General features: G+C 47.1%; 2 protein-coding genes across 2 annotated transcripts; one reads left to right on the top strand and one right to left on the bottom strand.

The window, feature by feature from the left end:
• Window positions 1-1,831: 1,831 nt before the first annotated feature.
• On the top strand, window positions 1,832-6,458 carry LOC136517500 (protein NRT1/ PTR FAMILY 3.1-like). The gene is made up of 3 exons (XM_066511070.1): window positions 1,832-2,026; window positions 4,579-5,362; window positions 5,430-6,458. The coding sequence occupies exons 1-3, from the start codon at window positions 1,924-1,926 to the stop codon at window positions 6,340-6,342; spliced, it is 1,800 nt and encodes a 599-aa protein (XP_066367167.1). The 5' UTR covers window positions 1,832-1,923; the 3' UTR covers window positions 6,343-6,458.
• Window positions 6,459-7,423: 965 nt separating this feature from the next.
• Window positions 7,424-9,494, bottom strand: LOC136515691 (protein NRT1/ PTR FAMILY 3.1-like). Its single transcript, XM_066509212.1, has 3 exons — window positions 9,410-9,494; window positions 8,507-9,308; window positions 7,424-8,333 (listed from the first exon to the last, which is right to left on the bottom strand). The coding sequence occupies exons 1-3, from the start codon at window positions 9,492-9,494 to the stop codon at window positions 7,424-7,426; spliced, it is 1,797 nt and encodes a 598-aa protein (XP_066365309.1).
• Window positions 9,495-19,265: the final 9,771 nt, after the last annotated feature.

Genomic DNA, 19,265 nt, shown 5'->3' on the forward strand with positions numbered 1-19,265 from the left:
GCTGGCTGAGCAATCTGCCAGACCATGGCTCAGGATTGCCATGTCCAGAAGAAGGCTACGTGCCCGGGTAGACTCATATAGGATAGCAAACTCGGCAAGAAGCATGCTCCCGATGAGTGGATTCGCCTCATGTTGGAGATATTTTTCACAAATTTTTTAATAAGACGAGTGGTCAAACTTGAGGTCAAAAATTCAAATGAATTATAATTTAGAACGGATTTAGTACTATATTTATACCCTCATGTTGTAGATACTTGCACCAATGAATGTATCCTTCTTAGATTTGCGCTACCTCCATCTCTGCCTCAACGCACAAAATCTAGAGCACCAAGTGGTGAAAGCCGAATTATAATCAATATACTTGCTCATCAGGGAACTGTTGCTCATGCCACCTGATGTGACTGCAGTGGATGTAAGGATCAGTGCCTAGAGCTCCTCAGTCCTCAATGATGTTTTGTCTCAATCAAGACCGCTAGATTAGAATGTGAGCTTAGCTGAACGGGTGGAAGATGTAGTCATACGTCCGCGCTTATTTATTTGAGCCGTGGTTTTTAGATTTTGCTTAAAAACTGATTTTTGGCTTTTAGCTTCTAGCTGTTGAATCTTTGCTATTATTTTTTGTAATAATTTCTTATTAGCTCCACACCAAAAACTAAAAAAGCTTCTCTCGCAGTGTTTTTTTAGTTTCCAGCTTATTTCCTTAGAAGTTAGCTTTTCCAGCTTTTAAAAGCTAACTCAATAACTATGTTGTTTGTTTCAGCTTCTTGCTGGCAAAAACCAACAAAAACATGAAACAAACTGACCCTAACTATTTAACTTTGAGTCATCTTCAACTAAAATTTAGGTGCATATTTTCCTTTTAATGAAAAAACGTATAGTTCTTCTTATATTGATCATACTTTAATCCTTACTCCCTCTATCCTGCATTCTAAAAAAATTTACGACAACTTAAGAAAATACTCATGACACACGTACCCATGGAATATATTCAATTAAGGAGTTTCTCCTTAAATTATGGTTTCTTTTTCAACAAACTTTGCTAAATCAAGGTATAGTCATTACATAGAATATATTATATTTTATTACAAATTTGAGAAGTCACGATAAACGTTATTTCAAAACGGAGGGAGTTATATAAAAGAAATAAAAAAAAGGACAATGGTGGAGCCTTGCAGGCTTGCAGCACGTCCTATTCCCGAACCGCTGCTTTCCCGCGGACCATGGGCGGACCCAGGGCCCGGCGACCCTGGGCGCCTGCCCGGGCTCCCCTGCAACCGCGCCTGAGAGGTCTCCGAGGTCGCGCAGCCACACCAGTAGATACACACAAAACAGATGAGTAGATGCTAGCAGCTTTTGTGGCCTGACTTGGGCAGTCAGTCAGAAAAGCAAGCTCGCCTGGTGAATGGAGTGTGGAGGCTCATTAATTAAGTGAAAAATTGGTGTTTAAACTAGACCAGTAGTTCAGACTGTGCACAAGGCTATATATGGGTCAAATACATGTCTTTTCTTTCCTAGCGTGCGCATGTTATATCTCTTTCTATCTTATTTCTCGTGTAAACATAGTTTATTGTACAAGAGAGAAGAAGCAATTTTTTGTATCTCTCTTTCTTAATTTTAATGTCACATCATCATTTTACTTAGTTGGCACTCTAATTAATAGCCATATAATACATCTTAGTTTCTGGGTTAGAACTATCCGCATCCAACTCTCTTTGAGCTTCGCCCACTCAATCTCTGGGTCCGCCACTGCCGCGGACATACATCCATTTCCAATCCGATCTTAACCCGATTCCTTTATAAAAGCGTGCGTACAACGCACACCTGTCTTCAATTCCCACAAGGCTACAACCATTTCCTAACCATATATACCTCTCCACTGGCCGTAGTCGGCTCCTCCTCTCTGAAGCACGGGAAGAGAGCGCCATGGCCGAGGATGGCAGAGGAGAGAAGAAGGATGCCGACGCGGCGGCGTTGAAGATGCCGGCGAAGCAACGGGGAGGGTTCAGGACCATGCCCTTCATCCTAGGTGAGTGATCCACTCCGTCCTCCTCCTACTGTCAGTACTCCATATACTCGATCTGTTTCAGTGTTTTGCTTAGATTCCTGTTGGAATTCCATCGGATGACCCTAGATTTGTCCTCTGTTTCTTGAGCTGGGCCCTTCTGCATTTAGACTCCATTTTCCTTCACGAATTTCATGTAGCCTGTTCACTAGAAGATAGTAGCAGGGCTTCCCTCAAAGAAAAAGAAAAAAAAAGATAGTTAGCAGGGCACACACAGAGCGGGTCCACCTTTAGCTGAGCAGCACCAACAAATGTTCTTTTCCGTTCCAACTTCCAGTTCAGATCCCTGCATGCTCGCCACCTCTTGGTGCTGCACTGCTGCTAGGGGAGCTGACGCTGCATCTGCGAACACGTTGATGGACGAACACGTCAGTCCATGCACATATGGCAGTCTCCCTTTCGTAGCAGTTCTTGTTGTTTTCCTCTGGGTCAAACCAGTCTATTTTGATTGACAGAACACAGGCAACATACTATACTAAAAAAAAGAAGACGTTTTTGGATTTACGTCAAACGATTCAACCTTAGAACAGTATCAAGCATCTCCTTTGTGACAAGTGGAAATTCTGTACTGCCAAGCTTTAGCTGTCAAGGTACCAACCAGTCAAACCATTAGCGACATTATTATTTCTTAGAGCTGTTGCTTTGTTTACATGTACTCACACGTTGTGGCTATCTGTTTTCGTGAAAACAAAATGACTTTTATCTGAGTTCAGAACTAAACTAGTAAACTTCTGTGAAGGATAGCTTAGTGACGTACTCCTATTTAATAACTATCAATGCAAAAGCTGAACTGTAACAAGAATTTCTATCTGGTGCGTAAGAATTCCTTGACTTGTACATGCATGTTACTTTTGCTACCCTAAAATTGTGAGGCTCCTGTATGCATGGAATGAATGATTTCGAAAGTGTGAACGTATATTAGCTTCGAAAGAGTGAGAGCCCTGGAGGTATATGCCATGCCATAAGTTGGGTTGTTTGGATCCTCCAGCTAATAGACTCAGCTAAATTTTAGCTGGGTTTAGCTAGGTTGAAGCAGCTAAACTTTAGCTGGTTTTTAGCTAGGTCGTTTGGATCCTAGCAGTAGCAGCTACATTTGGCCAGCTAAAACTTAGTGGGTGGATCCAAACAGGCCCATAGTTACAGTCAGATAAGTTGCACTAAAATCGGCTTAGAAATATGACGGCATACTCCAATAGAATTATACTTCAGAGGGGCTAAAAAGTCAGTAGAGATGCATATCGTCTCAAAATTGAGGATTTTTCGGTCATAAAAGATACTAGTGGGTGGTACGCGGCTTGTTTCAAGGGATGCGGTCACACATGCTACCACCATGGCCACCATCGTCACCATCACCAGCGCCACCACCGCCACCATGATGACGATGACCAACACTAGAGATGACTGTGGATTTGGACCCAAAATTTAATTGGATTCTAGTTACTTTGGATCCACTTGGTTGGAATTTCTTTGGATTTGAATGTCCATAATCATTTAATTCAATAAACTCTAAAATCCATTAGACATTAAAGGCCTCTTTGATATGGTTCCGGCTCCAGCTCCAGCTCTAGCAGCAGCTTCCCTGAAAGAGCCCTACTAAACACTTTAGAAGAAGAATCCATTTTTGTGATGAAGGAGCCCGAGCCGTTTTAAGCCAGGAGCCCGAACCAGAAAAAGTAGTTCCTCCTTAAGTGCTTCGACTCCTCCGAATGAGCAATTGAGGAGCAGCTGTGCCAAATAAGTTATAACTCAAAAAAAAGTCCAGCTCGTTGGACTCACATGGACTTGACTACTTGAGAGGTAGACCAGCCTTTAGTGTCTACTTTTAAATTTATGGCACGGGACTCAAGTATATATCAGTCTCATCGATCTGCACAGCGACCAATTGTTCAGAGTTATCTCTAATAGATTTTAGTTAATTTCGCTAAAATTTTAAGGGGTGCACACGATGTTTTTAATTTTTGATGTGGGGCCCATGTATATATCTAGTTACAGTGCACACGAAGTAGTGGGCAATCGTATTAAGTCATTTTCAAATGATTTAGTCAATTTGGTAAACCTTAAGGTGTTAACTCGAAGTTTTTTATTCTAGGGTCCAACTTTTGATGTGGGGTCCACTTATATAATTAGTCGCACATATCTGCATAAAGTAGCGAGCAATCATACTCAATCATTTTCAACAAATTTTAGTATTTTTTGTTCAAACTATAAGCTATGAGTGTGGGGTTTTAATTCTAAGGTCCTGCTTTTGACATGGGATCCATGTATATATCTAGTTACACTGGTCTGCACAAAGCAACGAGCAATCATATTAAAAAATTTATGATTATTGTTGACGATGGTGACTAAAATCAGCCAATTAAGGGCAAAACGTTTCTGATTATTGCTAGAATTTTATGATTTTTATTTAACATTTCTTGTAAAAATTAACGCACCTCCACTCCACCTAGTAATTGTAAGATTTTACCATCTTCGTTGTTGAAGCTAATATTTCTTGGCATGCATGTGCACGACGGCAGCGAATGACTTCTGCGACCGGCTTGCGTCGGTTGGGTTCACGACGAACCTGATCTCGTACCTCACCCTGCAGCTGCACCTGCCGCTCGTCCAGGCCTCCAACATCATCACCAACTACAACGGCACTGCTAATCTCACTCCGCTCATCGGCGGTCTCATCGCGGACTCCTTTGCCGGCCGCTTCTGGACCATCACATTCGGCTCCATCATCTACCAGCTCGGCATGGTCTGCCTTACCCTCTCCGCCGCACTCCCGTCGCTGCACCCGCCACCCTGCGCCAAGCACGCTGCAGACTGCCAGCGTGCGTCCTCCTACCAGATTTCCGTGCTCTATCTGTCTCTGCTCTGCACGTCGATTGGCACCGGGGGCACGCGCCCCTGCATCATGGCGTTCGGCGCCGACCAGCTTGAGCTGAACGCGCACAGGCACCGTGGCGCCAAGCCCAAGTGGAGTTTCTTTAACCTCTACTTCTTCGCCGTCGAGCTCGCAAAGCTCGCGGCCGTCACCGCCGTGGTGTACGTCCAGGACAACGTCGGGTGGGGTTGGGGGATCGGCGTGCCTACCGTCGCCATGGTCGCCGCGGTGATCACCTTCGTGTCCGGGTACTCGCTCTACATCAGGATGCCGCCCGGGGGCAGCCCCCTGGTCCGGTTGGCGCAGGTCGCTTCCGCTGCGTACAAGAAGCGGAAAGCCGTCGTGCCGGACCCGAGCCTCCTGTACGAGGACAAGGAGCTCGACGCTGGCATCTCCACCACCGGACGCCTTCTTCACACCGACCAGCTAAAGTAAGTTAAAATGAAAAAAATGTTGGGAATTTGATCTGAATGCACTAGCTGATTTGTTTTTGCTTAGGTTCTTTGACAAGGCGGCTATAGTGACCGACGGCGACGTGCTGCCGTCAGGCCAGCCGAAGTTATGGCGGCTGTCGACGGTGCACCGCGTCGAGGAGCTCAAGTCGATCATACGTATGCTGCCGATCTGTGCTGCCGGCATCATCCTGGTGACATCGGCGTCGCACAATCACAGCTTCGCCATCCAGCAAGCCCGTACCATGGACCGCGACATCACGCCGCACTTCAAGATCCCGCCGGCCTCCATGCTCATCTTCACCAACTTCGGCATGCTGCTGACCCTGGCCTTCTACGACCGCGTGCTCGTCCGCGTGCTGCGCCGCTTCACTGGCCGCCCCAACGGCATCACCCACCTTCAGCGCACGGGCGTCGGGCTGACGATCGCCATGCTGTCCAACGTGGTGGCCGCGGTCGTCGAGCGGAGACGCAAGTCCGTAGCCGCTGCGAGTGGGCTGCTTGACGCTCCCAAGGCCACCCTGCCGATGAGCGTCTTCTGGCTGGTGCCGCAGTACGCCATCCATGGCATCGCCAACGCCTTCATGGACGTCGGCCGCATGGAGTTCCTATACGACCAGGCACCCGAGAGCATGCGGAGCACGGCGACGGCGCTCTACTGGCTGACCTTCTCGATAGGGAGCTACCTCGGCACGCTGCTGGTGACCATCGTGCACGACAAGACGCGGCGAAGCGGGCAATGGCTCCCGGACAACCTTAACCGAGGGAAGCTAGACAACTACTACTGGCTTGTCGTGGCTCTGGAGGTGGTCAACCTCGTCTACTTCTTTATCTGCGTTAAGTACTACACCTTTAAGCCATTGGAGATGGTCAGCGAGGAGGTCGAGCTCCACCACCATGGCAATGGTGATGGCAAGGGCACCGATGACGCCAAGAAGCAGGGTGGAAACTTCGAGTAGCTTAAGCTTAGAGTGAGCTTCGATCTGGATCCCAACAAGAAAGATCGGGTTGGGGTGAAATAATTGTACTTCGACAACTTTGTCTTTTTTTTTTAATATCCACTTCCGCTCTTCTAGATCTGTTTTGATTATATAGATTTTTCTATGCGTACTTACATATATACCGTATCTAGATACATAGTAAAAATTATGTACGAAGATAATTGTACATCTCTTTTAAAATTGCACGTATCTTAAAATAGTTATGATTAATTAATCATTTTGTTAATTAATTTTCAACTGGATACCTTCTGGACTCTGAACAAGCCATGCCCGCGGCCAGCGATTCAACCCCTGCCGGCGGAATACACCGGATCCTATAAATGGCGAAACGAGCTCGCAAAAAGTACCACACTAACCCAGCACGGCATAGGTGTAATGTCGTGCCTAGGCCGCGTCTGCAACATACTGGCCTAATTGTTACTACGCTAGCAAGCAGTGACATTTCATCTTTCCAATTTCCAATTTCTAATTTAAATCACCAGGGTATTGAAGCCTATTTTTAAAATTCTTTTGTGTATGTCTGTATGGTGATAAGAACATAGGGTTGTAAATGTCTAATTCTATATATTTATTTTTCATGTTATAGATGTTGTCTAAGAGGCATTTTTCAGGTGCTCAGAAAAGGGGGAAAAAAGATTTTTTTTGAAAAAATCGATAGAAATTTACTAACAACGGTACAAAACAAATATTTTTTTTTCTAACTTTTAGGAATTTTTGCTCACCAAATTTTTAGCATGACAAATTTTGTACCCAACCAAGAAGACCGTAATTAAGTGACAGCAGATTTGCCACCTAGGCCACCTAAAGTGACTCAGGTGACCCCATGTGTGATGTGTCAATTACAGGAGATTTGCCACTTCCTAGGAGTGCAGAAACGGAAAGTCAAATCTACTCTACCTTAACGGAAGGTCAAATCTACTCTGTCAGATTTGAGCTGCGTACAGACACGCCCATCATTTGAACGATGATTCTCTCATTCTCAACAATCAACAGGTCCCTGCAAGCTTCTCACCATTACATGCGCGCTGTCACTACAAGTCTACAAGCTTCCAACCTGGACATGGCAAGGCTCCACGGCCTCCGCCTGCCGTTCTCCAACTTGCTCCTCACCACCATTAATGCGGCCGGCGTCCACCTCGAACGTCTTCAAGGTGTAAAAATGGAAGCACACGATGTAATAAAAAAGATTGAGCACCAAGAGGAACGTGACGAGCCAGTAGTAGTAGTCCAGCCTCCCCTTGTTGATGTTGTCCTGGAGCCACACCCCTCTGGTGGCGCTCTGCACCGCCGTGACGAGCACCGTGCCCAGGTAGTTCCCGATGGAGCCGGCGACCCAGAACAGCGCCGCCGCCGAGCTGCGCATGCTCTCCGGCGACTGGTCGTACAGGAACTCCATGTGCCCCACCGTAGAGAGCGCGTCGCTCATGCCGTGGAGCGCATACTGCGGCACCAGCCAGAACACGCTGATGGGCACCACGGCGCTGGGGCTGTCGAGCAGGCCGTGCTCCGCGGCCACGCGGCGCCGCCTGGCCTCCACGAGCGCGCCCGCCAGGACGCCGAGGACGGAAACCGCGAAGCCGGCGCCCATGCGCTGGAAGTAGGTGATGCCCGACCGCCGCCCCGTGTAGCGGCGCGCGACGGGGACGAAGACGCGGTCGTAGAGCGCGAGGCTGACGAGCATCGTGAGCGTGGTGAAGATGATCATCGTGGCCGGCGGGATCTGGAAGCGCGGGGTGAGGTGGCGGTCCATGGTGCGCGCCTGCTGGATGGCGAAGGTGAAGTTGTGCGACGCGGCCGCGACGAGCGTGATGCTGGCCGCCCACAGTGGCAGCATGCGGACGATGGACTTGAGCTCCTCCACGCGATGCACCGTCGACACGCGCCATAGGTCAGGCTCGCCGGAGTCGGAGACGTCGCCCGTCGTCAGTACAGCCGCTCGGTCCAAGAACCTTCACGTGGGACAGGTAAGAGCAAAGCATTAGTAACTCTGATCTCGCGGACTTTGGAGCCCGCGCGGCGCGCGCGACAATAAACAAGTAACCACCTTAGCAAAACGACATAGCAATGCACAATTGCACATGAGATAGACCAACGTCTGAAATGAGAAGTCAATGGCACTTGCCTAAGCTGATCGGTGTGCAGTAGCCTCCCGTCGGCGGCGATTGGGGCGTCGAGCTCCTTGTTCTGGTACAGCAAGCCGACGTCCTCCGGCACGGACTCCTTCCTCTTCTTGAACGCCGCGACGACGACCTGCAGGAGCCTCTTGAAGGGGCTTCCTTCGGGCTTCACCTTCACGTAGAGCGGGTACCCGACGACGAACGACAACACGGAGACGAACATGGCGATGGCAGGGATCCCGAACCCCCAGCCCCACCCGACGTTCTCCTGGATGTACACCACCACGGTGAGCGCCAGCAGCACGGCGAGCCCCATGCTGAAGAAGTAGAGGTTGAAGTAGCTCCACTTCTGCTCGCCGCCAGGACGCCTGCCCGTGCCGCGCAGGCCGAACTGGTCGGCGCCGAACGCCACCACGCAGGGCCGGATGCCGCCGCCGCCGAGCGCGGTGAGCAGCAGAGAAACGTACAGCATGGCGAGCTGCCCGTCGCTCGCGCGCTGGCAGGCAGTGGCAGTGGCAGCAGCACCGGTACCGCAGGACGCGGGGCGGAGCGCAGGGACGAGCGCGGACACGACGAGGCCCAGCATGCCGAGCTGGTACAGCGCGCCGCCCCCCGCGATGGTCCAGAAGCGGCCGGCGCAGGAGTCGGCGATGATGGCGCCCAGGACCGGCGTGAAGGCCGCGGTGCCGTTGAAGTTGGTGAGCAGGTTGGAGGCCTCCACGAGCGGCAGGTGCAGCTGCTGCGTCAGGTATGTGATCATGTTGGCGTTGAAGCCGGCCGTCGCGAACCGGTCGCAGATCTCGTTTGCTGCATTGCAGGTGCAGGACGGACATGCATGGCCCGAGTTAGCATCAGTCGTGCAGAGCAGTATGTATATACTCAGTCAGAAATAACGATGGGAAGGTCACCTAGTATGAATGGCATGGTCTTGAGGCCGCCCTGCTTCGTCTTCTTCGGCGATCCATCCTCATCGGCCAGAGCTGCAGTCGCCATGCTTGAGATCAGCTATGGATACTGAGATGCGGAAGTACTAGCGCGCAGCACAGATGGAGGGCTAAAATAACTACTAATCCGATAGCAAATTGGCAAGTGGACAGTTTAATCTAAACTGCAACAGCGCAAGATTCGGTAGCCAGTGAACCAACCCAGCGTGCGAACAGCGAGGCGGGCACCATAGACAAGCAAGCGTACGGTGCACCGCACTCCGCACGCCGGACCGCAAGAACGAGCCAAGGAATTCAGATCGTTGCAGTACAGATGCACCTAGTTCTAGTTGTTTTGTAAGACTCGCGGTCAGGAAAGTCAACTCGTCATCGGTCAAGGACTCAAGGTCCCGCCACAAAAGTTTTTTTTTTTTTTGAGATTGTCCCGCCACAAAAGTCATGCCATCCCGAATTTCTCACATGGACCTCCACATGTTCATTATGTTTTTTTTTTCAGCTGTACTGCGCAGTCATAAGCGACGGACTGGAGAATATATAATGGAAAGGGCAAAACCGGCTGGGTTTCCAGTTTTTTTTTATTTAAAAACGGCTACTGTGCGGGCATCCGTCCCGTCCGGATGGACCCCGCACGACTCGACCACGCCTCGCCTTATCCGCCGATACGACTCGACTCCCTTCCATCTCGTCCCATGAATGCGCCTCCCTCGCCCGCTCTGCTTTGCTCGCTCTGCTCGCCCGCTCCTCATCCCGCTGCTCCACTCTCTCGCTGCTGGCACGCAGCGCTCGCGCGCCCCCTCCGTCCCTCCCTCCCTCCGCGACCTCCATGCCACCAGAGAGGAGGGCGACGGCGGCGGCTTCCGGCGAGCCGCCCCTCCCTCCCTCCCTTCCCTCCGTGACCTCCATGCCACCGGAGAGGAGGGCGACGATGGCGGCTTCCGGCGAGGTAGGTGGGTCATTCTCTGGATCTGAGACCTCCTCCTCCACCTCCTCCTCTGGATCTGAGCTCTTCTCCTCTTCCTCCTCTAGATCTGGATCTGGATCTGGATCTGAGGGACGCCGCGGTGGCTAGGGTTCCGGCGAGCTCTATTGCAGTAGCGTTGTTTTGCTGTTGCAAGAAGTATTCTTTTTTGTTGCATTAGTTTTTTTTCTAGTGTTGCATCTTGCATTGCGGTTTGTTTCTGTTATTGAAGTATCGTTGTTTTGATGTTGCAACAAGTATTCTTTTTTGTTGCATTAGTCTTTTTTTTCTGATGTTGCATCTCGAATTGTGCTTTGTTTCTTTGTTGTTGCAGTAGCTTTTGTTTTTCTATTGCAACAAGTAATTTTTCATTGTTGTATTAGTTTTTTTTCTGATGTTGATTTCTCGTGTTTGCTTTTTTGTTCTGTTTTTTGTTTTAGTAGCCTTATTACGGTGTTGCAACAAGTAATATTTCTTTATTGCATTAGTTTCTTTTTTTTTCTGATGTTGCATCTCGTATTGCAGTAGCTTTGTTCTAATGTTGCAGTCGCTTTGTTCTAATGTTGCAGTAGACTTGTTCTGATGTTGCATCTCGCATTGCACTTTATTTGATGTTGCAAATTCTGATGGAAGCGTAGTGAGGATGCGACGCACCTAGCGGGGCGCGGCGGGGGGATGGGCGGCGTGACGGAATGGTGGGGGGACGGGGCGGCTCGGTGGGATGGTAGCGCCTACGGGACAGAACCCAAGTTATTAGGACCGGACCGGAGATCGAACCGGCGAGGCTGTCGGTTCACTGGTTCACTGGTCCAACCGTTTAGAACCGGTTGAACCGCCGGTTCAATTGTTTTGGACCGTTGAATCAAACCGGCCAGAAATATAATGAACCGATGTATATATATATATATATATGATATAATTAATAATTTATAGATGGTAAACAACACAAATTAATTGTTCAACCATAAGATTCATACATGCAAATTAATTCAAAACATCAAGTGTGAGAATAATCTCATTGTGATAATTCAAAACAGAATAAATAGAATAGTAATTGAAATATTCACAAATCACAAATGCAGAACAATCTCAAATGCTAAATATAAGTGCACCATTGCAAAGAGCTCGTTGTGGTAATCAAAATAGATATATTATTTGTCTAATTTGGAGCTAGTATGAAAAAGATATGAAAATTTGAAATTTATATATTATACATATTATTTAATATATGTATTATATATTTAATTTGGTGACGTCACAGCCACCAAAATTCAAACGGGACACACATCCTCTCCAAAGCGTGATGCGTGAACACCTGCGGCAATAACAACCAGGCGGGGGCCGCAGCGGGACGTACCCACAGCAGTGGCACTGTGGCAGGCGCAGGCGCATGCGCCCGTCACCCGGGGACCAATCAGGAGCAGGCGCAGTGACACACGCTGACTACCAGCATCGACTCGGCCGGTTCGCATGGAACCGCCCGGTTCGCCGGTTCCGTAAAAAATCAGCCAGTTTAATCGGTTTTTAGCGGTTCGATTGCACAGACGGTCTTTTAAGTGAACCGGACCGGTCTAAGCTCTGGTTCGGTCTTTTAGCGGTCCAACCGCCGGTCCGGTCCGGTCTGAATAACTAGGGACGGAACGAGTCTACTGTTCCGTGGGATGGGCCGCCGCGAGGTGCTCCGTTGTTTGCTCCGTTGTTTTGGTCGGGATCGAGTCTACTGTTCCACGCGAGGGGGGAGGGGGCATTCCGTGTGGGGGGTGGACGGGCCCGAGGTGCATCCGGACGCGCCCCTAGATCCTGGCGCCCGGGCGCTAGGAGCGCCGATATATAATGGGACAGGCAAAACCTGCTGGGCTTCCAGTTAAAAAAAACGGTTGGGCTTAATAGTTTTCGTGAGGGCCACAAGATTTCATTGCAAAAATATTTGGGCTCAACCATACCAAGAGGATTGTTCTAGACTTTGTGGGCCTATCACAGCATGGCCTGTTTGTTGGTGGGCTTATTTCTTGGAGTAAAGATGAGATTGGAAAGCAATAGTACAACGATAAGGACTTGACGCGGGCGTCTGTCCATCGCGTCTGCACTTCGTCTTATCTACCGCCACTCATCAGTCCGCTTCTAAAAAAAAGATAGCGCTACTCCCTTCTCCAACATGAGTCTCCTCATCACAGGCAGTCCAAGGGTGCTCGCCATGGCCTTCTCCGACGCGACGGCGTCGCATCCACCCCCATGCTGCGCTCCTCTCCCCACTCCACGCTGCACAGTGTGGCCGTCCGCCCCACTCTGCCACGTAGCCACCGCCATCCCCCGCGCTGCCTCTGTCCAGCGCAGCGACACACTCCGGCGCGGCGCCGCCATCCCTCGCCTCCGTCTCCTGCCACACCATGCTGTGCTTCGTCCTCCGTCGTGCCCATGCTAGGTAGCTAGGAGAGGAGGTCATCATTGGACGAGCCCAGGCCAAGCACAGGCGTAGCTGGCTACTACAAGTCCGTGCCACCATCCTCGGCCGCCGGCTGGCCGAAATCGGCCGTCCTCCCACTCTACGCTGCGTTGTACGGTAGAAGGGTGAAAATACATGTTGCAAGCCTATGTTTCAAGTGTTTCAGAGGTTTTATAGGTAAGTTGCAAGTGTTTCATGTGGATGTTGCAAAAGTAGATCGATATGTTGCAAGTGTTTCAGAGACATGCTGCAAGAGTTTGTTTAAAATTTTTCATCTGTTTTTAGACGTATGTTTGCAGGCGTTTTGATTTGGATGTTGCATATGTTTTACACATGTTGCAAAAGTATGTTCCAATGATTTCAGTTATTTCAGTCTTATGTTGTAGTATAAGTGTTTTCATGTTGCAATTAAGTTATAAGTGTTTCATCTGGATGCTGCATATGTTTCACACATATGTTTCAAGTATATATTACAAATGTTCTGCTTCAAATGTATGTTGCATTCAAGTGTTTTATGTTGCAAGTGTTTCATGTTTCAGAGGTGTGTTCGGAGAGCCATGGGGCACGCCCCAGTCGCGGGGGATGGAGCGCGGCGAGCCGGGTGCCTGCGGATGGGGGCTAACGGTTGGGGCTCGTGGCGCGCCTAGGGTCCTGCGGCTCATCCTGTCTCCCGGGTCCCGCCCGCGCGTGGAGAGGGGAGCAGTGTCCCTGGGAAGAAGCCGTGGGCGCAGCGACAAGGGCATGGTGCGCGTGCAGGTTGTTGCGAGGTAGATGGGGACGCGGTGTTCGGACGCTCATGTCTATCCAGATGTTCGGACGCTAGCCACACACATAGTATAACCCAAACTCTATTGCGCGGCACGTCACGCCAGTGCCCAAGTGCGTGACGAGGAGTATAATTGTGCATACTGAGTCGCGCCAGGTGAGGTATGGGGTTTGCCCTATAGTCTGCTCAAGCTATTCCCTTTAGATTTGTTCGTATAATCTTGGGTTGTAGGTTCCATACTGATTAGGAGCTGTGACACCCCTATCAATTAGGGTTGCACCATATATATTCATTAAGGCCTCATTTGCTAGTTGGGTTTCTATATAAGTTGCTGTATAATTGTATATAAGTTACTACTACGCATTGTGGAACCAACCTAGGCCGAACCAATCAAGCATGCATTGCCACCAGAGACGTTTTGGAATCACCTAGAACCAGTCCAACCCGCCTCGTGAACTAACAAATGGGTTGGGTTCCAAACCCGCTCTAAACAGCAAAAATCAAACTATGAACAGGGCTATGAAAGGCTGCTTGACATATCCATCTTTGCTTGCCACATGGGGCCTGAGGGGAATAATTGGGTGGGCTAAGAGCTAGTCTAGAAGGCCTCAGCGAAGCATGTGTCAGCTGCTTGTTTTGTGGGTTTGGCCCAACTAAATCAAATAAATCTTAGATTTTTCATGTGTGGAAAAAGTCCACATTACCTCCTCAACTTTTGTGAAAGTCTGTTTTCCTCCCTGAACTCTAAAACCGGGTAAACCATCTCCCCGAACTTTTAAAATCATTCGTTTTACCTCCCTGACCAGTTATATGCGGTTTTCAAAGGCGATTTTGTCTTTTTCTTTTTTTATTTATTTCGGCTGAATCTTTGAAAAATCATAGTAAATAACAGAAAAAAATCATAAAATAGAAAATCAAAATTTTTTTGCACTCCATAGATCTACACAGTGAACATATAATATGGTATGCTTTAGTACATTTTGTTGTTGTAGCTTTAGATCTATGTATTTCTGTAATTAATTCACAACTACAGTTCTATGGTCCAATTATGGTGAGATTTTTATAGTGAGCTAATTATTGTATTCTTGAACTGTAGTAAAAATTTCATACTCATTGGATCATATATAAATTAGTTATATATTTATAAATAATTTTTAATAAGCATACACCTAAATAAATCTATAACTAAGTTATACCCGATCCAATAAGTAGGAAACTTTTACAATAGTTCAAGCATATAATAGTTAGCCCACCATAAAAATTTCACTACAATTGAACCATAGAAACTGCGGCTATGAATTGATTATAGAAAAGCATAGATCTAAAGCTACAACAAAAAAATTTATATTAAAGCATACCATATTATATGTTCACTGTGTAGATCTACTCATGTGGAGTCCAACAAAAATAGAATTTTCATTTTATAATTTTTCTGTAATTTACTATAATTTTTCAAAGATTCAGCCAAAATAAATTAAAAATAAAAAGAGAAACCCCCTTTGAAAACCGCTTATAACCGGTTAGGGAGGTAAAACGAACGATTTTAAAAGTTCAAAGAGGTGGTTTAACCGGTTTTAGAGTTCAGAAAGGAAAAACAGACTTTCACAAAAGTTGAGGAAGGTAATGTGGACTTTTTCCTTCATGTGTTAGATGTAATAAAATAATTCATCTCGTATGAAAATTGATTAGAAATTGACTCATATTACAAAGGTGGCTATCATGTGTATATGATGTTACAATGAGAAATATGAAAGATGAGAGGTGAGTCACACCTCCTTCGTGCACACTGAACTTTGTCAAGTAGTGACACAGTTAGGCTCGAACGGTCAATGTTTTGCATCTCTAAACTGTAATGGTAACCAAACTGAGAGTGAGTCTACACCATCCGTGAAAGCTTAGTGAGGAAGTTGAAAGCTCTAGTTTGATTTTGGTGAATTGATGAAATCTTATGTGCTAACCTATTTACTCTAGTGATCATGAGATAGGTAGCACATTCCAAGTGATAGAGCAATTAGTGAAGATCATGATGATGGTGTGATGGCCATGGTGATCTAGTGCTCGGCTTAGAAAAGAAGAAAGAGAAAAACAAAATGGGCTCAAGGCAAAGGTGAATTTGATAGGACCATTTTGTTTTGGTGATCAAGACACCTAGTGGGTGTGATCATATTTAGGTCGATAGTCGTACTATTAAGAGGGGTGAAACTCGTTTTGAAATGCGGTTATCAAAGTGCCACTAGATGCTCTAACTCATTGCATATGCATTTAGATCTAGTGGAGTGCTAACACCCTTGAACATATTTGTGAAAATATGCTAACACATGTGCACAAGGTGATACACTTGGTGGTTAGCACATTTGAGCAAGGGTGGTGAAGTTTGGAGAAGTGGAGGAGTTGTCTTTCACTGACTGAACGTTGGTTTCAAAGTGACCGGACTCACTAGTTGAGCATCCGGTCAATTATAGTGAAGATGGCACGCTCAGGCTTGGTCTGGTGGATGACCAGATGCTACATAGTCATTATGACCGGACGCGCAAGGCCTGCGTTTGGTCACAGCTGATGTATGGTGATGTGGCAGTGCGCTGCGAGGCTTGTGAAGAGCGGACGCTGGGGCGCGTCTAGTCATCGACGATCTGACGTGTCCGATCGTGGAAAAATGGCTATGGAACCTTACCAGAATCGACCTGACGTTGGGAAGCCGAGGGGAACGGAGCGTCCGAACATGACTTGGCCGTGGCGCGCGCGAGTGTGCTTTGCTATTGATCGGCGCGCCCGGTCGTGCAACGGACGCGTCTAGGCCTAACTTAACGCGTGAGGATTTGAATTTGAACGTTGGAATCGTACGCGCGAGGTTGAACGGGAGTGACACATGGATAGAGTTGGTTGACCGAACGCTGAGGTGTGCGTCCGATCATACCTGATCAGCACGTCCGGTTAGCGCTTGGCAGGCTGCAGTGTGAGCCCAACTGCTCTATTTTGGTGGGGGCTCCTATTTAAGCTACATGGCCATCTCAAGCTCACTCTCTTGATCATTTGCATTGACATAGCAATCTTGTGAGCTTAGCCAAAGCCCTCCCACTCATCTCCATCATTGATTCATCATCTTTGTGAAATTGGGAGTGAATCCAAGTGCATTGCTTGAGTGATTGCATCTAGAGGCACTTAGTGTTCGTGTTTCGCTGCGTGATTTGCTTGTTACTCTTGGTGGTTGCCGCCACCTAGATGGCTTGGTGTAGTGAGGATCATTAAGCGGAGGAAGGTGCTTGTCTCTGGCTCCAATCATGGTGATTATGAGGGGTTCTTGACCCTTCCTCGGTGAAGAGCCAAAAGGTACTCTAGTGGATTGCTCGTGGCTTGTGTGATCCTCATCTTATGTTGGTTGTGCGGCACCCGATTGTGGGTTAGGCGTGTGATGCCTATGAGCGTGTGAACCTCCAAGTGAGTGAATCGCTACAATGAGGATGAGCTTGCCGGCAAGCAAGTGAACCTCGGTAAAAATTCATTGTGTCATCTTGTTCCGAGGGTTTCTTGGTATTCATTGTGATTGATTGGCTCCATCTTATGATTGGTTCATTCCTCGACATGGTGATATAAATATCACATCCCCTCCCTTGTATTTACATTTTTTAGTGTAGCTAAGCTCTTTAGTGTAATTAGTTTTGAGAGCTAGCTTACGTCAGATCTAGTGGTTAGTGGAGCTCTTTAGTTAGTCTTTGAGAGCTCACTAACTTAGTGGTAGTGACATAGCATTGTGTGCATAGAGACTATAGAAATTAGAATCGTGGTAGGTGGCTTACATTTTTGGTAGGCTAGCTCAATATTCGTTTCACCTCATATTTGTCTAACCGCTTTGTTTAGTATTATTGTAGAAAATTTTATGGGCTATTCACCCCCATCTAGCCATTAGAACCTTTTAAGTGGTATCAGAGCTGTGGCTACCGTGATTTGAGGTTTAACAACCTTCAGTGTCAAATTGGCTCAAATCAACAACGCCAAGAAGCCACCCCAATTTGATGGCTCCAATTATCCTTATTGGGTAAGATGACAACATACATCAAGTTAATCAATAGAAAGATGTGGAAGGTGGTGGAGACCAAGATTGAGGTAGCCAATGTTGAGGCTCCCACCGCCGCCGAAGAAGTGCTACTAAAAAATAATGACATTGCTCTTAGTACCATTCATGATGCTTTGGATGAGAGAATATTTGAGCAAATCAAGAACATTGAGATGGCTCATGAGGCATGGAAGAAGTTTGAGGAGTCATTTGAGGGCACTCAAGCAGTGAAAGGTGCAAAGGCATACATTCTCAAGGAGAAGTTTGCAAGCTTCAAGATAAAGGATGATCAGAGTGTGCCATAGATGTTCCATAGGCTTCAAGTGCTTGTCAATGATCTCAAAGCACTTAGAGAAGAAGTGAAGGACAAAGACTTCTCCCACAAGTTCTTGAGATGCTTACTTTTAAGATTTGGCGCATTGGTCACTATTCTAGTGAGGAGTGGTTTGGACACCATGACACCAAACCAAGTATTGGGAGATGTGATGATCGATGACACATATAGAGATGATGATGAGAAGGAAGAAAAGAAGGAGAAGAAAGATGAGAAGAAGGATGAGAAGAAGAAGAGTGTGGCATTCAAAGCCACATCATCCAAGGGCAAGGCAAAGCAAGACTCATCAAGTAAAGATGAAGGCTCGTTCTCTTAGGATGATGATGAGAAGATGGCTCTATTTGTGAAGAGATTTGACAAGTTAATGGTGAAGAAGGGCTATCATGCTAGAAGAAAGAAGTCTTCATCCAAGAACAAGGAAGAGTCAAGAAGGTGCTTCAAGTGTGGAATCAAGGATCATCTTGTTGCTCAATGCCCATACAATAGTGACAATGATGATGATGACAAGAAGAGCAAGAAGAAGGATAAGAAAAAAAGAAAGAGAAGAAGGACAATATGACCTTCAAGAAGAAGGGTGATTCATATGTGGTCACTTGGGATAGTGATGCTTCCTCAAGTAGTGGCAGACCTAGGATTTGACCAAGACTAGGGCCAAATCTTAGCGGCCAAAAACCCAAAGCTACAGCAGAGTCTATAAGACCATATATGTATGTATGTCACAGAAAACAATTATTCTCAAGCAAAGTTTGCAAGAAAAGTTCTTCAACTATACAATTAATAGCGAAGAAATATCATGGAACATTGAAAAAAATACCTAGTGTCTAATGATGCTCCTGATTTGGTGCATTCACATCGTCCACTTACTTGTCCTCAATAACAACTCCTAATAAGAAAAGGAGCAAGCAAAAAGGTTAATAAAAAAATAAGCAAGTAAAGGTTAATAAGAAAATGAGCAATTTATGTAACATACTAGGTAACTTCTTCTTTCGGGTCTTCAATTCTTGAAAATGCCGTAAGATGTCATCATTTTGGATGGTTGCAAACACAACTCGCTCAACATAACATACCATCCTATGATTCAACCACTCATCCGCCATTTTATTCCGAGACGCAGTCTTGATAATCTTCATAGCTGAGAAAACCCTTTCTACTGTGGCGGTTGCAACAGGTAAAATCAAGGCCAACTCAATGAGGCGATAAAACAATGGAAAGGTTGTGTGCCTTTCAGTTTGAACCATCTTTATAGCAAGTTCACCAAGGTCAGTACA

The sequence above is a fragment of the Miscanthus floridulus genome, chromosome 17 (genome assembly GCF_019320115.1).
Source record: "Miscanthus floridulus cultivar M001 chromosome 17, ASM1932011v1, whole genome shotgun sequence".
In the NCBI taxonomy this organism is placed as follows: domain Eukaryota; kingdom Viridiplantae; phylum Streptophyta; class Magnoliopsida; order Poales; family Poaceae; genus Miscanthus; species Miscanthus floridulus.

What these genes read in the sequence shown, in the direction of transcription:
- LOC136517500 (XM_066511070.1), top strand. Translation starts at nt 1,924, where the DNA reads ATGGCCGAGGATGGCAGAGGAGAGAAGAAGGATGCCGACGCGGCGGCG. An exon ending in GACCATGCCCTTCATCCTAG is followed by an intron (nt 2,027 to 4,578) that starts GTGAGTGATCCA and finishes GCACGACGGCAG; the next exon opens with CGAATGACTTCTGCGACCGG. An exon ending in CTTCACACCGACCAGCTAAA is followed by an intron (nt 5,363 to 5,429) that starts GTAAGTTAAAAT and finishes GTTTTTGCTTAG; the next exon opens with GTTCTTTGACAAGGCGGCTA.
- LOC136515691 (XM_066509212.1), bottom strand. Translation starts at nt 9,494, where the DNA reads ATGGCGACTGCAGCTCTGGCCGATGAGGATGGATCGCCGAAGAAGACG. An exon ending in GACCATGCCATTCATACTAG is followed by an intron (nt 9,309 to 9,409) that starts GTGACCTTCCCA and finishes CCTGCAATGCAG; the next exon opens with CAAACGAGATCTGCGACCGG. An exon ending in CTGCACACCGATCAGCTTAG is followed by an intron (nt 8,334 to 8,506) that starts GCAAGTGCCATT and finishes TCCCACGTGAAG; the next exon opens with GTTCTTGGACCGAGCGGCTG.